This window comes from Grampus griseus, assembly GCF_964374135.1.
Source record: "Grampus griseus genome assembly, chromosome: 18".
Taxonomy (NCBI): Eukaryota; Metazoa; Chordata; class Mammalia; order Artiodactyla; family Delphinidae; genus Grampus; species Grampus griseus.
Window position 1 is genome coordinate 5611820 of NC_139012.1, and position 15646 is coordinate 5627465.

The 15646-nt window shown below is 47.4% G+C and overlaps 1 protein-coding gene across 1 annotated transcript in view; it reads left to right on the forward strand.

Annotated features, from left to right (window-relative positions):
* Nucleotides 1-4970: 4970 nt before the first annotated feature.
* Nucleotides 4971-15646, forward strand: part of EFNB2 (ephrin B2) — a 43041-nt gene continuing 32365 nt past the window's right edge. The window contains exon 1 of the mRNA XM_082675965.1: nt 4971-5197. Within this exon, the coding sequence (XP_082532091.1) occupies nt 5076-5197 (122 nt within the window). The 5' untranslated portion in view covers nt 4971-5075. The remainder of the gene's footprint in view (nt 5198-15646) is intronic.

Here is a 15646-nt window from a genome sequence, read left to right on the forward strand (position 1 = left end):
TGCCAGTGGTGCGGTAATTTGCTAATAACACTGCACTGTATGTTTTGTAGCAGATTTGCCATAGTTGGTTTTTAGATGATTAGATGGCATTGTCTGATCTATTATATATGGTGTATCTATAATTACTAGAGTAACTGACTTGCAGCTAGGAAGCAATGGAAGGGGGATACAGAGGGCCCAATAGAAATTAAAGTTGGTGTCTGTATGATTGAAATGCATTTTAAAAGAAGATTGTTCCTTACTTGAGTCTCCAGTGGTTGACCAGAGGATGTTGGAACAGTCTTGTTTTTTATACATATTTGTTTATATTTCCACGTCTAAAGCCAGTAGGTTTCAGAGTAAAAGTAAAATCATCGTTCAGTAGTTTTACTGTCACTCAGGCAAAGGTGTGTGTGTGTTCAGTAGTGTCAGTATCTTCTAAGATTAATACAACTGCTGGTCACTAAACCTGGTTTATTAGGGTTCGAATAAAATGGGCTTTTTGTTCTTTGTATACATTTGCATGATGATTGTTGCCTTCCTCATTTTCCAGGCTTTCACCATCAATTAAATTTATGACAACATGAATTAACAAAGGAATATATAATTGCAATTGGCTCTGTTGAATAGCTTATTGTAAGGTGGGATAAAGGAGCAAAAATGGTTTGATGGACCCATAATAGGAGATGGGTTGTCTCCTTATGACTGCTGTCAGTAATACCCCTTATATGCTGAGAGCAGAATTTAACTTTATTATAACATACAGTATGTGTATATCATATCAGTCCGCAAAGTGGGAGTCACAGAAATGCTAAAGTTAATGAGTGATAAAAGTGCACAGCTAGCTGTTTTGTTACCTGCGTGTTTATCTCCACCGAACTACCTAGGCGAATTTGGAATGGTGACTAGAAATAGCTGGCCCTCTCAACTTGTTGGATTACATATAAGGAAATGAGGTCTTGAGCCAGGTACCCTACCTAGTTGGAGCCAAACCTGTATTCTTTCCACATAGGCTGCTTTTGCGTTAATAACGTTATAAAAGCAATGATAATTTGAGCTAGAGATTTAAATTACTGTAGTGGAAAATAATGGTTATTTTGATTCCATAAAGAATAGGTATGGTCTGTAAGGTATGAGTTAAGAAACTTCCCAAAGGGAAAAATGATTCTTTTGACCAAGAGCCCCATGTAATGACTAATACTTTTCCTACCAAACTAATAAGTAGATATTAATGTGCTACAATGTGTAATAGGAATTTTAGCAGATAGATGGACAAATGTATGGCGAAGTTGATCTAAAGAGTTTTACTCTTGTTTTGAAAGGTCTTCCCGTGGAATAAACCAAGCAAAGTGTCATTTGTGGGAGAGTTCTAAAAATTTCAGTGACTTGTATGAGGTAAACCGTATGCAGTTTAGTAGAGTCTTCCAGCTATGTAGAAAGTTCATGGCTTGGACAAGATTTAATCAACATACATAAAGCAGAATAATCTTTCTGTAACATTACATTTAGATAAGGCTTTTGTTCTTTGTTTTTATAGGAGTTAAAGATGTCTTTCGAAGTACATCTTACTGTACAAGGAATATGTAAGAAACAACTATAAGTTCTAAAGACCAAAGCTTGCGTATGGATTCAAAAGGGGCAGAAACCTGACTAGTAAGGCACACTTACTTGGGCAAAATTCACTGCCCTCTTATTTTTTAATTTTTTTTTTTTTCTTTTTTTTAGCGGTACACGGGCCTCTCACTGTTGTGGCCTCTCCCCTTGCAGAGCACAGGCTCCCGACGCGCAGGCTCAGCGGCCATGGCTCATAGGCCCAGCTGCTCCGCGGCATGTGGGATCTTCCCAGACCGGGGCACGAACCCGTGTCCCCTGCATCGGCAGGCGGACTCTCAACCACTGCACCACCAGGGAAGCCCTGCCCTCTTATTTTTAAAACTGGAACTATCCAAATTTTATATTTGCCACTTCATTCTACATTTATTCAAATTTATATCCATCAACATTTATACTTGGCTATGTCTTTGAAATCCCCCCAATTTTTATTAGGCTTTTAGAAATTTCTTCCTTAACTCTGGAAACAGTTGAAGTAACTTTCTTTGCTGAAATAAAATCTCATTTTTTGATGTTGGGTTAAATATGTGATGGTAGAATTACAGATTTGCAAAAATAACCACGTTTCTCCAACAATTGTAAAACAAAAGTCCAAATACAAAGAGGTATTCAACTGATGTGACAGGATTTAAAGTTTCAATGTCTTGTACATGCAGATGTTGCTGATTTTTTTTCCTCGCATGATATATGTACAATAGATACAAGTGGCTTGAGGTGATGCTTTTAATTACTGAAATTACTCTCTAAAGAGCACTGGAGTTGCTACTGCTGATACTTTTCACATAGTTTCTACAGCTAATTATATTTACTGAAAGTAAGTTAATACATATTCACACACTTAAGTTATACAATAGGAATCTTTGTGTAGGGATTTATTTTTTGGTCAAATACACACTTTGTTTTAAAAAAAAAAGGAAGCAGTTTAAACATGTACATTTTTCCCAAGGTAAAGGGCTTTGGATTTGAGAGTATCAGATTTACTAAAAATGGGAGCCAGGGTTATTTTCAGACAATGCAAATTTCCTTTATTTCCTCTAGTTTACTTGGCGAGAGAGCATGTAGGTGCTAAGAGTTCACAAATTTCACAATATAGGTTTGCTAAATGTGAAAGTTACTGAGATACACTCAGTTTTAGTTCTTTTAAAAGAGTATATTAAACTAGATTTATATTAAATTTCAAATGAATCCCTTAAATGTTGTAAGCTTATTAGAAAACGACTCTTTTGCCTTTGTGAAATAATACCGCCTGCTCCTTCCTGGTTTTTCAGTCCTCTGGGAATCTGACGATGACTTCGAATCGGTTTACTGTCTTTGAGCCTTTAAAGAAAAATGTTCCTTCAAAGTGGAGGCTTTCATTTAAAACTAGAAACTGCAGAAAATAAAGTTGTTTTCTTCGTTCACATACTTGGAATAATATGAATGTATTCGGTGCCTCGCGTGCCTCAGTGTTTTCGGTCTTAACAAACTAGTCTTCACAATTATGTAACACTCCCAGTTAAAATGTACATTAACGTTTAATGTTCAAAAAACGAATACTTAACTCACCCATAAAGCCCTACAAAAGTTATTACAAAGAAGAGTGAAAAGAAAACATAAGTATCTAAACGAGATGTTTTTACCATATATATTTTCTCTTTTAAATTTAAATTCGTGGATAATTTGCCTTAAAAACAAAAAGAATTTGTAGGAATACTGGCCGGTTCTTTGCTTTTAAAACATTAAGGATGAGAACTGTTACATTTGTACTGTGCCTGATTTGTGCCGAGCTCTCCCTGCTGTTGGTCAGGTCATTTCTGCCGACCCTCCTTCGGACCCTCTACGCGGTTAGCTGCGCGGGGTCTGGGTCCGGGTGGCCCAAAGAGTCGTGCTCTCGCCGGCAGAGCGCGCAGGCCGGCCGCTAGTGGGCACTGTGGGTCCGCGGAAGCGGCGGCGCGGTGGCGCTCGTCCCAGAGGCTCTTAGGCAGGCGCTTCGCCGGGAATCCAATGGAAGAATTCCTGCCGCCTCCCTGTTTCGGCGCTATTCGTCACGGTCACCCCTAAATTCCCGGTCACTCTGGGGAGGTATGAGCGCGGCCCGGAGGCTAATTAAGGAGAAGATCCCGTGGCGGGCGCGGGTGTGCCGCCGCGCACTCGGGGGAGAGGTGCTGCCTTCGCGGGAAGCGAGGTGCGGAGGGAGCGGGGCCCGGGCGGCCGCGCCCCGGGAGTCGGCTGCCTCGCCGGCGCCACGTCCCCGGGAGTCGTTTTGCGTCTCCCGGCCCCACTGACTTAGCTCGGGCCCCAGCCAACGTTCGGTACCGAAACCAGGTGTGAAACACATCACTGAGAGGCCTGGTGGGCGCGGCGAAGAGCTGCGCAAGCGGGGTGTGAGCCAGTCTACGCAGAGGGCGCTCTGCAGTGAAGGAGGGAGACCCACGGGAAGCCCACTGCCTTCCGCTCCGCAGGGAAAGTTTCGCCCTCGACGTTGTACCTCTGCTGAAGTTTGGACACTTGCCGGGCAATGAGAGCGCGTGCTGGGCGCGGGGGCAGGTGCCCCGGGCTGTCCCGCTCCCCACTCGCCCGCCCCTACCATCTCGGGGGGCGCCGGGTGCACGCGCAGGCCCGTCGCCTTCGCGGGCTCCCCCGCGCGCCGCTCGCGCCGCCGCCCGGGACAGGGGGCGGGGCTCACCTGTCAGCCCGCGCCCCGCCTCGCGGCGCCCAATGTCGGGCGGGGGCTGCTGACGGACCGGCCGGCCGCCCAACCGGCTAGCGGCTGCCGAGCGGCGGGCCAATGGGCTGCACGGTGTGGGGCGGGGCCCCGCGTTTATAGTGCTCTGACAGCGCGCTGGCCGAGCTGACTCTCCTCGGCGGGGACGGCGGCGCCGGCTGAGGCGAGGAGACGCGCGCGGAGCTGGTCCCGGCGACCTCCCCGCACACAAAGGCCCGCGCGCATCCGGCGCCCGCGGCGAGCACCGAGCCCCTCCTGCCTGCTCCGCGGGCTGGGAGCCGCGAGGACTGTGGAGGCTTCTGTGCGCCCGGAGACGCCCCTCGCCGCCCGCGCACCGCGCTCCGCGCTCCGGGACATGGAACCGCGCCGAAGTGGCGCCCGCGCGCTCGGGCCGCTGCCCGCCCCCCTGGATCTATAGTGCGAGGCGGCCCGCCGCCTCCGCCGAGCCGTCTCTTGGCCTTTGTGTCCCGGCCGAGCGCCCTCCCTGACGCCCCGCGCCCGGCACCCTGGAGCCGCACGGGAGCCGGCTGTCCGAGCTGCGTCCGGCGCGGCGACCCGGAGCCCCGAGCCCGCCGCGCCGCCGCGCCCCTCGCGTGCGCTCCCGCCCCGCGCTCTGAGGGCCCCGAGGGCAGCGCCACCGGCCTCGGCGCCCGCTGGAGCTGCTCGGCGCGCCCCGGAACTGCCTGCAGTCTCTCCCTTGTCTGCCCAGAGGATTGGGGCTCCCGGCCCGCACCTTGTCCCTCCGACGCCAGGAGTGCGCGGAGCTGGGAGCGGCTTGGCCATGGCCGTGAGGAGGGACTCCGTGTGGAAGTACTGCTGGGGAGTTTTGATGGTTTTATGCAGAACTGCGATTTCCAGATCGATAGTTTTAGAGCCCATCTATTGGAATTCCTCGAACTCCAAGTAAGTCGCGTCCACGACCCCCCTCGATCGCCGCCCCGAGGTCCGCCGCGTCGCGCTGTCCCGGCGGGAGGAAGGGTCGGGCTGCGGAGCCTCGGAGCCTGTTTCTGGACCCTCGATTCCTCGCGCCCCCGGGTCCCCCACCACATTTTACTTCGTGGAGACTCCGCTCGGCCTTCCAGCCGGAGCGCCGGCCCTAAGGGGCGCTCTCCTCGTCCTCCTTCCCCCTGGGAGCTCCCCGGCGCTAAAAAAAAAAAAAAAAAAAAAAAAAGCCCTGTTGACTCGGGTGTCGCGTCCGGGAAGGTGTCCGATGGCGAGGCCTGACCCTCACTTCCTCCAGAGGACGGGAAGCCGGGCCACCAACAGGCTGAGCGGCACGCAGGGGCTGGCGGGCTCCGGAGAGGCAGGGATGCTGCGCTCCTGAGGAGCGGCGGAGCGCGGGCCGGGGGCAGTGAAGCGCACCGCGGAGAAGGGAGCCTGTGCTCCCTGGCACGCCCGGAGCTCGCGCGCCTGGGCGCCGCGCCGCCTGCCCGGGGGTTGCGCGGGGAGCTCGCCTGCTCGGGACAACTCGGGCAGCGGGCCCTTTTCTCCTCGCCCGGGAGACGGGCCTTAGGCTGCTCCCGGGGAACCCTCTGCACGTCGGCCTCTCCCTTTGCTTCTGAACCGATGGCCCCGAATTCTGTGGTCCCGACAACTAACTTGATTTTTTTAGGGACGCTGTCTGCAAAAGCTTAATTAAGGCCCTGCCCAGTCGACGCAGCTCCTGAAGCCTTCGTGCTTGGGGAGCCTGGGCGGGAATGGGATCCTTGGATCCGACTTGCTTTTATCAAACAGTGCAGCCGGGAGAAAGCCAGGCCTTGCGGAGGTTTTCAGTCCGCGCAACCAGAGTACATTTAGAATTTAGAAGAGGCGATCCATCCATAAATATATATGGCCGTGACTCGTAGTCGTCTGTGCGTTCAGGGTTGCATATTACCTCATTCTGGGGATACATTTCGAATCCTAGCCAAAAATATTTTACAGAATCATGGAATTTTAACCTTGGGAAGCTTGGGGAAAGTATGAAGACACTGGCTGTTCATACTTTGTCAGAAGCAAAGTCAATGACCTATTTGAAGTTGAGTAAATCGGCCATGGATTTAGAAATAAAGGGATGGGGGATCGATTTAAAGATCACATCGTAATTAAATAATTACATCCACTCTTAAGAGTGGTCAGTTTCAGATTCACCAACATGTTAACCAAGAATTCCCTATTAAAGGGCGAAAGACGTCACCGCTGTAAATGGGATGAAACAAGAGATTCTTGCAGGATGCTGGTTGGCGCTTCCCAACACTGCTCCTGTGTAGAAGTTACTTAATGCAGCCTCCTTCCCTGGAGCCTGATCTTGGATGGACTTCTTTTTTTTCCCTGGGTGTAAGATCATCGTAATTGCTGAGAAAGCCGCGGCAGTGACGGCTCTCGTCCACCACCGCAGCGTGAGGCGACGGGTGGTGCGGGAAAGCGCGGGGCTGGGACCTGCGGCCCGGGAGCCGGGCCGGGAGCCGGAGGAGCCGCCGGCTTCGCTTTCTGCCTCCAGGGGTCACTCTTTCCTGCGCGATGCTCGCCGCGCCGGCCGCGCCTCTGCACCCCAGGCCTCCTGCTCTGCCCCGCTTGGCGCTTTCGCTCGCCGGCCGTCTTCGGGAGCCGGTTTTTGGTTTGGCGTTTCCCTCCCCGCCCCCCAACAGGATTTAATTTTTACATTTCTATCTTGTTTAAAGAAATTCCCATTAATCTCTTCAGCGTTCGGCTCAGTAGACGTTATCTGGTTTGTAGGATCACAAATACCTACTTGGGGAAAAAAAAAAAAAGGTAGAGCAGTCATTATTTCAGCCTAAGGTTTCGACACGAATGTCTTCTTTCCCTCGTGCGCTGGGGGAAGGGAGTGACTTATATTTCCTCACTGATATTTACTCACTAGCCTTCTGTGAGGGTCGGGCTGTTTTTCTGAGCTGTGGCCACTGATTTAGACCGTCCTGGAGGCCTGCTTTTGGAGAAGCCTCCCTCCCCGTACAGACGATGTTGCTGTTGGCGTGATTGCTCCTTGCCCTCAAGAGTAGAATTTCTTTTAAAATTCGCACGTAATGGCTGGCCTAGAGGAAGGGATCATTTGTCCCCTGGAAAAGGTCTGCTTAACAAAGTTGTGCAGCTGAATGCTAGCTTGAAATATCAGAAAGATTTCTTCCTGGATGAATGATATGAAAGAGCCTTTTCTAAGTTTGAGAATGAATTAAAAAAACCCAGAAAAACCCGGTGCCCAGGAGTTGCCTATTTGTTGGGGAAGTCTCATGTTTATTTCCAGGGAAAAGTTTCCGTCAGTAAATGGGATGTGGCAGGAAGGTAATCAAAGGCATTGAAGTTGCACATCAGTTCCTCGGGACTGTGGAACAATTCATTTGTAATGAAGCAGCCATCAGTAATTAGATTTGTTTCATTCCGAGGTCAGCTTTTTTAGCAGGTGGTGGACAGAGGGAGCGTGCAGCAGCTGTTTGGATACAGGGTCCAGAAAATCCTTTGTAAATTCACCGTCTCCATAACTACTTTAATCACACTGTCTGCCTCTCCCACCCCCGAGAGTTTTTGCAGTAGTGGGAAGAAGTTCCAAATACTGAAACGGTAATCACTGCACCCATAGGTTCTGGAAGAGTTGTGTCAGTTGTAGCCATTCAGGTTGTGTAGTTTGTTGGGTTTTTTCTGTTTTTTGGTTCTTTTTTTTTTAACTCTGGAGAGAAAAGCAAAGCCTGGCTTAGCATTTCAGTAGAACAATTTTTTTCCAGCACGATGTTTTTGCCAAAGTAAAATGGTTGGCTCTTTTTTAAAAAAGTATTGGTATGGTATTCTAGAGTGAGTTACACTGACTTTGTTGAAAATTTCAGCAGAGCATTCATTTCTTACGTCTAGGGGTGCGATTCCCTAGGCACCATATACTAGTTAACCAAGCGTTTTGCTTTTCCCAGGTCATTTTCCCCTACATAATGGTGAATTCCTGGTATTGATTGCCTTGATACAAAAGAATGGCTGGATAATATCCAGATAACCTATAATACATGGGCTCCACCACAGTCAGGCTCTGAATAAATACGGATCTGTCAGAGATTGATAAAATAAACTACAATGGATAGTGCTGTTTAAACAGTCCATTCAGTACCATATATAAGCCAGCCTGCCTTCCATTGTGTCTGAAATTCTTATTTTTGTAGGTAAACAAATGCACATTCAGCACGGATTGAATAGCTCCTTGAACTGTGCTCCCCAGTTTGCGTTTGGGTTAATCTTGTCGGTTTTAATATAGAGAGGAAAAAAAGCCCAAAGCACCAAGGGGTGGAATTGTTAGTGCTTTCACATCTACATTCCTCACATTTTGTCAGGATGATAAACTGTAGGCAATGGACTGTCGCTGTTCCACGGGACGACTGAGAAGGGAGAGCACAAAGACGGGGCTGCCGCGAGGTCGCACAACATGTTTGGGAGCCGTCTTTTCAGATGAGGACAGAATTTATTTGGGAATCGTGTGTCCAGGGACTGTACTTTGTAACCTCAGCAATTACAGCTTCGAGCCTCAGAAACGGGAGCTGGAGGTTAAGATGATTCTGTTAAGCACTTGCTTCTAAATCTTTCACAAAGCGGAGCTCTTGACACTTGTCCCAGGATGCAAAGAAATGCAAATGACTCCAGCATTCCGAAGTGTCCCTGACTCCCAGGCTGAAGCAGGGAGACAGGTAAATTAGCTGTCAAGCCCCAGACCAGCTGAGAACTGCCGATGGGCATGGTTTCTCCATACATAGTCAGCTGGAGAGTAAATGGTATGTTTAGAATAATTATCGGTAAACCCTCTTATCTGGAAATTTACAGAGAGGAATCCTCTGGTCGGTGGGTCAGCGTGATAATTACCCGCAGAGGGGCATCGCTACCTGGCCTTGCACTGAAATGCTTCAGGTAGCGCCGGGGAGGTTGAGGGTGACACCCACCATCTGGCAACGGTTCCCAGCGAGGTCACCTAATGGGAAATGATTTGAGATCCCAGCATGACTGCAGTGACGCGTCACAGGAATAGGAGTGGCGGGGGAAGGAAATACAGACTGGAGACCCTCTTCAGAATAGAAAAAAAAAAATCTAAGAAGGACATTACTTGAGCATTTCATGAAAACTTTATTCTTAAATTCTCCCACTGCAAATTAGACGAAAAGAAGGAGGGCTCTTGTAAGGAAAATAATCATTGAAATGATACTCGGGCCCACCCAATCTCCGCCTTCGCTGGCTGCTGACCTAAAGAGCCTGTTTTCAGGTCATTTATCATATATCTACATAGATTTGCTTATGAGCTCGCCCTTTGTGTGGTGGAGTAGAGCCTTAAATAGGAGTGTTCAACTGTTTAAAATATTTAGGTTAAAATATGCAGAACCCATAGAACTAGAAGCTTCTAGTCGGGAATTAGTTCTTTCAGGGAAGAGCTGCCCCCCATCCCAGTTTTTATTTATTTATTTATTTTTTATTTTTTTTGTGGGGGGGGGAATTAGAATGAGGCTGGGAGAAGGGTAGAAGAAAAGCAAAGAGGGAAGGGTAGGGTATGGGACAGGGTTCCGAACAGCTTGGAAAAACTCCTGTGGCTTCATTGTCTCTCTAAAGCCAAAGAACACAAAGACATAAGCAATTCAGCCCTTCTCCCATGATGGAAAATGTAAACCGTGGACATGGCTCTCCTGTTTGACTTGTTTAATTCTCATTTTAAATTCAGTACTATACGAGCCGTGTGAACTCTGAAGATTTCTTTAGTAATCCATTTTGTAGTTCCGAATCAAAAACAAAGTGAAAGGGTCTGACACAATTTGCTTTTATTTTTAGGCAAATCAACCCTGGTCATAGTTAATAAGGGGATTACAACCCAGACTGGGTCTTTACAGATGTAATGTAAATCAAGGGCAGAGTATAAAGAAACTGATCCCTTTTGATTGAAGTATGGTAAAAAGGCATAGAGAAACTAGCAGCGGTAATCTGATTGTATGGCAATAAAACCACCATTTTCTGTCTTTCAGATAAAAATAATGTGGTAAATCCATGCAGTTCATAAGATGTAAAGGCAGATAAAGGGTGAAGCCATGGCAACATATAGATTAGCTGGATGTCGGCAATGACATGTCTCTGAAAAGGGTGTAGAAAGGAAGGCCCTTGCTCCAGGCTGTTGGCTATTATGTGTGAGCCACACAGACTTGGAAACTCGGATTAGAAAGTATGAAAGCCCCACTTGTGGCCTGGGATGGTTGAAGCCGGGAAGAAAAGATGCTCAGTTCTTGCTCATTGGTGGCGGATAATATGGCAAAGGTAGATTCCATTGACTGCCTTTTCCAGAGATTGAGATTGGGGGCTGATTAAAAACTTCAGATCACTGCAGTTAGTTCAGGCCTGCAAGGTTTTCCTTTTTAGCTCCTGGCCTAACAGTGGCGGCCGTTCTGTAGGATTAGCTGCAGTTGGCGGTGCTCGCCTTCATCTCTTTAGGCTCCAGGCAGGGACCTGCTGGGAAGGAACAGAGCCCAGAGGGGCTAGGTAGGCCCAGAGGGATCCGAAAAGAAAACACAGACCTTTTGATTTCAGCCATCTTTCAGCCCCGGAGAAGCCGAGGTAAACATTATACATTGTCCCCCTCCCTCTTCCAGAGAGCTCTCCTCTGAGTTTTGTCTCTCCCACCCTGGAAAAAAACATATAATAAAACAAATAACAGGGGGAATTGAGTTGTCATTCAAATCGGTAGTAATCCAGTATGCCCAAACCAACGGGCCCAGTGGAGATGGTGTTTCACTCCTGTGAGTTGAGCTGAATGGGACAGGCCCCCTTCGTGTAAACGATAGGATTATAAAAGTGTGAGTGTTGCCAGCTTGAAAGTTAAAAACAGCAGAAGCTCACCAGGCTGTTGAATCTTATTGCCCCCTGTCCTGAACAACCTTGTAAATGAGCTGGGCTTTTGTTTTGGCCGTCCACACTTTCCATTTTAGTCGTTACCCAAAATCAGCCATTGAAGCTGTGATTGGGGGGCAGAGTGGCATCACAGTTGCGTCAAGCCGGAAAGGAGATTTGTGCTTTATTGCCCCCTATTTGGGGCCTTAGAAAAGTCCCAGCATTTCTTTAGGAAAGTCTGAACTCTTAAGACGCTGACAATACTGAAAGCTTACAAACACCCCAAGTGTCTGTCTTGCTGGCGTGGATGGAGGGGATTCAGGGCTGGTCTCTGAACATGGGAACTTTCTAGAGGAACACGTTCTATGTCTGAAGATCTTCACTATATCCTAAACGTTCTATTTCAGACCCATTTCGTGGATTTTGTTGCTAATTCTCAGAGAGCTGACTCAACTGTTTGGAGCTATGGATTTATTGCATTTGTTGCCTATTTTTCTGGTCATCACTGTGTCGCTTTCACCATTTAAAAACATTTAAAACATTGCACAGAGACCTGCCCTACCCAGTGCCAGCTACTTTACCTTCCTTTCTAATTTAATTCAGAAAACATATCAAAAGATCCAGTGCATTTGTCCAGATTCATCAAAGAGAACGGACACTCCCTAATTTACAAGCTGGTCACATCCCAGCACCTTGCATTCTACATCTGACAATGATTGCTAATGGTCCATTCAGCCAAAGTATTTGCTTGTTAGCAGGGAACAGAGCATGATAAATGTCCAGCAAGCTTGCGGCCTCCTTCCGCCTTTCAGATGCAGACTGGTGCATATTTATGGTAGGCAAAGGACAAAAGGAGGGGCTGAATTGCCCTGGCCTCCAGCTTTCTATGAGGAACGGGGTTAAAATGATTAAAGAAATGATATAGGAAAGTCCTGCCACTTGTTTACAAACCAGCGTCCAACACGTAGCTTTGCGTTCTACCTGCAAGAGCCTATTGCAGGAGCATTAGGGATAAGGATGGTTGGATCCGGCGACCCAGTGAAAAGAGTAGGTGATAAATTATGAAATGTTTTCCATGCACACTGAATGCCAGGTGCACCAATTTCTGTGGCTCCTGCAGAGAATCAGCAGAGGCTCTTTATTTCCCTTTTGATGTATAGATATCAAATATGTAATTCTAGTCCAAAGCATTCTGTGGCTTTGGACACAGACATGCTGTTTTCAAATGAAAAACCATAGTAGGAGACAGCTCCATTGAAGGGAAACAAGTTGTTTCTGCTCTTAGTAATCCTCCAAACAAAATATGAAGAAAAAATTGGCAGTAGTGAAGTGTTAATAGTTTGCTGTTTCCATTCTCGAGAGCATGGGTAGGTAAACGTTCTAACTACTCAGTGGTGGGCAAGCATTCAGAAGGCTACGCATGAACTGTGCTTTGAAAACTTCATTTTCTTCATGTTTTCTATATGAAACTCTTAAACAATCCAGTTCATTTTCTCAATTCACGTTTGGTTGCATCCAGTTTTAATCACAGTCCTTGGATCCTTCTACCAGTACTTGTTGGTTAAGCCTCTCTTGCCTCTGAGGTGTTACTCTGTGCTTTTCACATACTGATGACTCCCGTATCCCGCCAGAGTAGCGATGAGTGCTACCCACATATCCCTGTGCACATCAGAAGCTCTGACCTGCGGAGCCAGTGTCTGAAATGCCACCTTCCAGCCTCTCTGCAGCCTCTCGTGTTCCAGCTGAGGAACCCGAGGTCCAGCGTGACACCACCACCTGCTGAAATGCTTCTGAACTCGGTCCTTGCTTTTTCCCCCTGTTAAGGTGGCTCACTGTGGTCTGAAACGTTTGTCCTGAATGAGAACTGTCTGATGAGTGAGTGGGGCTGAGCCAGTTACGTTCAAGTCCCGCTCAGAATGCATCTACCTGCAGAAGAAGTTAGAAAATGCCAGTTTTCACTTAGCTTACCAGAACTATATTTGGGGTACATTTTAGATAAAAACAGACTCTCCTAAGCCCTGCATCCCCCTTTGTCTATGGGAAAATGGATCTTCATGAGAATGGACTGTCCTTAAAGTTCACGATTTCCCTGAAATGACTGCTCTCTCTTTATGGTGTAGATCAAACATAACTTCTTCAAATCTTTTCTCTGTAATCCCACAGCACTTTAGTTAAATACCGAGGGCACTGGAGGAACATAGTACATGGCGCTGTCATGATTCATATGCAAGTCTTAATCCCCTTCGCCACCCTGCCTATCCCTAAGAGGCAGGCACCAGAATGCTTTCATGTCATCAGTCTCTGCCGGCGAGCACTGACATCCAGTGAGTATTAGTCGGAAGAGCAGACACAGCCCAGATGTCTGTTTCTGGCCGCTCCCATTAACAAATCACCTGCTACTGGAGATCTACCTCCAGCCCCGCGGCTCTAGAACTTTAGGGCATCAGAATCACTTGTTAAAACAGGCTTGCCGCCCGCCCCCAGAGATCCAGATTCCTGAGGTCTGGGTGGGACTTGAAATTCACATTTCTAACAGGCTCTCAGCTGATGCTGCTCTGAGACCACACCTTGAGAACTGTTGGCCTGGATGGAATTCGTTGGGGTAACAACTTTTTTTGGGTAACAGCCCAAGATTAGATGATCATCCTCTTAAAGGCTGTTGTGGATCCCTGAAGAAATCCGTGGCCCTTGCCTCCCTACTCTCGGCCTCCGTTCTTGCTTGGTTGATTGTTGACGGTAGATAATTCGTTGACTTGTTGGACAAGCATTTATGAACTGTGAGGTCTGTTACACGAAGCTCTGAGAATACAGTGAAGAGCAGTCTCTACCCTCAAGAGACTTCAATCCTAAGGGAGTAGGGGGACTCCCTGGTGCAAGAAACACGTCTGTGCCGTGGTGCATGGCAAGTGTGGCCGTGAGAACAGAGGAAGGAAGGGGATGGAGTTCCTCCCGGGGGAGGGGAAACTGAGGCAGGAGAGACAGCGGTCCAGAGAGAGCTCCGAAACAAAAACCACAGTAAGCAAGTCAAAGAAACTCATTTCAGGTAAGAGAGGCGAGTATCTACACTGTACTTCTGTAATCTACATTATTTCCTACGTCTGAGCAGAGCTCAAAGACAGATTCCCACAAATGAACAAATAGACCCTGTGGGAGAGCTGCCCCAGCGATTTCAGCCGCCTTATCCTCATGAGAATTAGCAGTACCTTTTGGTTTTCAGAAGGCCTGTGCTGATAATGGGAAAGGTCAGGCAGTTCAGTTGAGCAAAGCGAGCCGGGCCAGTGCTATTTTAGTTTAGTGAAGAGGACTGCCGTGGAATCTGGCTGTATGAGTCTATTCCCAGGTTTGTCATTTTTTTAGCTGTGTAACTTTGGGAGCAGAATCCTCCGTGTCTCTCACTTGTCCCGTCTCTAAAATGGGGACAGTAATCTAACAGGACTGAAGAAAAGCAATAAAACTGTGGTCAGGATTTAAAGACCTTAGCTCTGGACTTAGCACAACGAACCAATAAACGTCAACTCTTGCTGTTGAAAGTTAATTGAGCATCTACTGTGTGCCTGTCTCTGGCTCAGTTTGCCTTCTACATACAAATGCAGAATAAGTAAAATGCTAGTAAAGATTATGCCATGGCGCCTGCACCTTTTCAAGCCCCTGATGTTATATGGTACCTTGCTTAGCTGCCAGACTTCCACTCATTCTTGCAGGCCTCTCTGCTGCAAGAGGCACCTTTTTATTTCCCTTCAGCTGCCAAGTTAGATGCTCTCTCCTCTGCTTCCTACCCTGACGCTTTGTTGTAACGTTTGTAACCCTGAATTCATTCAGCTTCTCCACCGTGGATGGGGGAGGGCCTGGGCTGAATCCCCTTTATGTGCAGGGTACAGTAAGGGATTGGGTTGTTCAATGAATACACAAAGGCAACCCATAGGCATGAGCAGTGTAGCCTTTTTGCATTAATGTTACATGCTGTTTCTTATTAAGAAACCTCCTCACCCGGTGGACACAGTTTGTTTCATTTAACAATGGTGGTATAGAGCACGTACTAGGGACCAGTGGCTGTTCCAGCTGCTCCACAAATACTGACTCATTAAACCTTCATAATAACCATCTGAGGGAGATACTTTCATGATCCCCAATGGGGAAATCAAGGCAGAGACTGGTTCATTATCTTGCCCAAAGTCATATAACTAATAAGTGGGTACCATCTGTATTTGAACCTGAGTATGCTGTTTCCGGGATCTTTCCTCGTAATTCTCCAGTTCTCTTTCTTAGGCTGTTGCATAGAGAGATTAGAAATCACATAATTAAATGAAGCATGTGTTTGCTCAAAGCAGTCCATATGAGGTGGATTAAAAGAAGGTTTTGCGTATAATTCTTCCCTTGTCCACCTTGATTTATAATCTTTCCTATGATGGGCATGCGATTCTAAATGGATCCTTTGAATCTTTGATAACGAGGTTCTACCCGGTGGAAACTAGATAGTTATGAAAGTCTATCGTATTAATGCATTTATTGCATGCTATTCCTTTG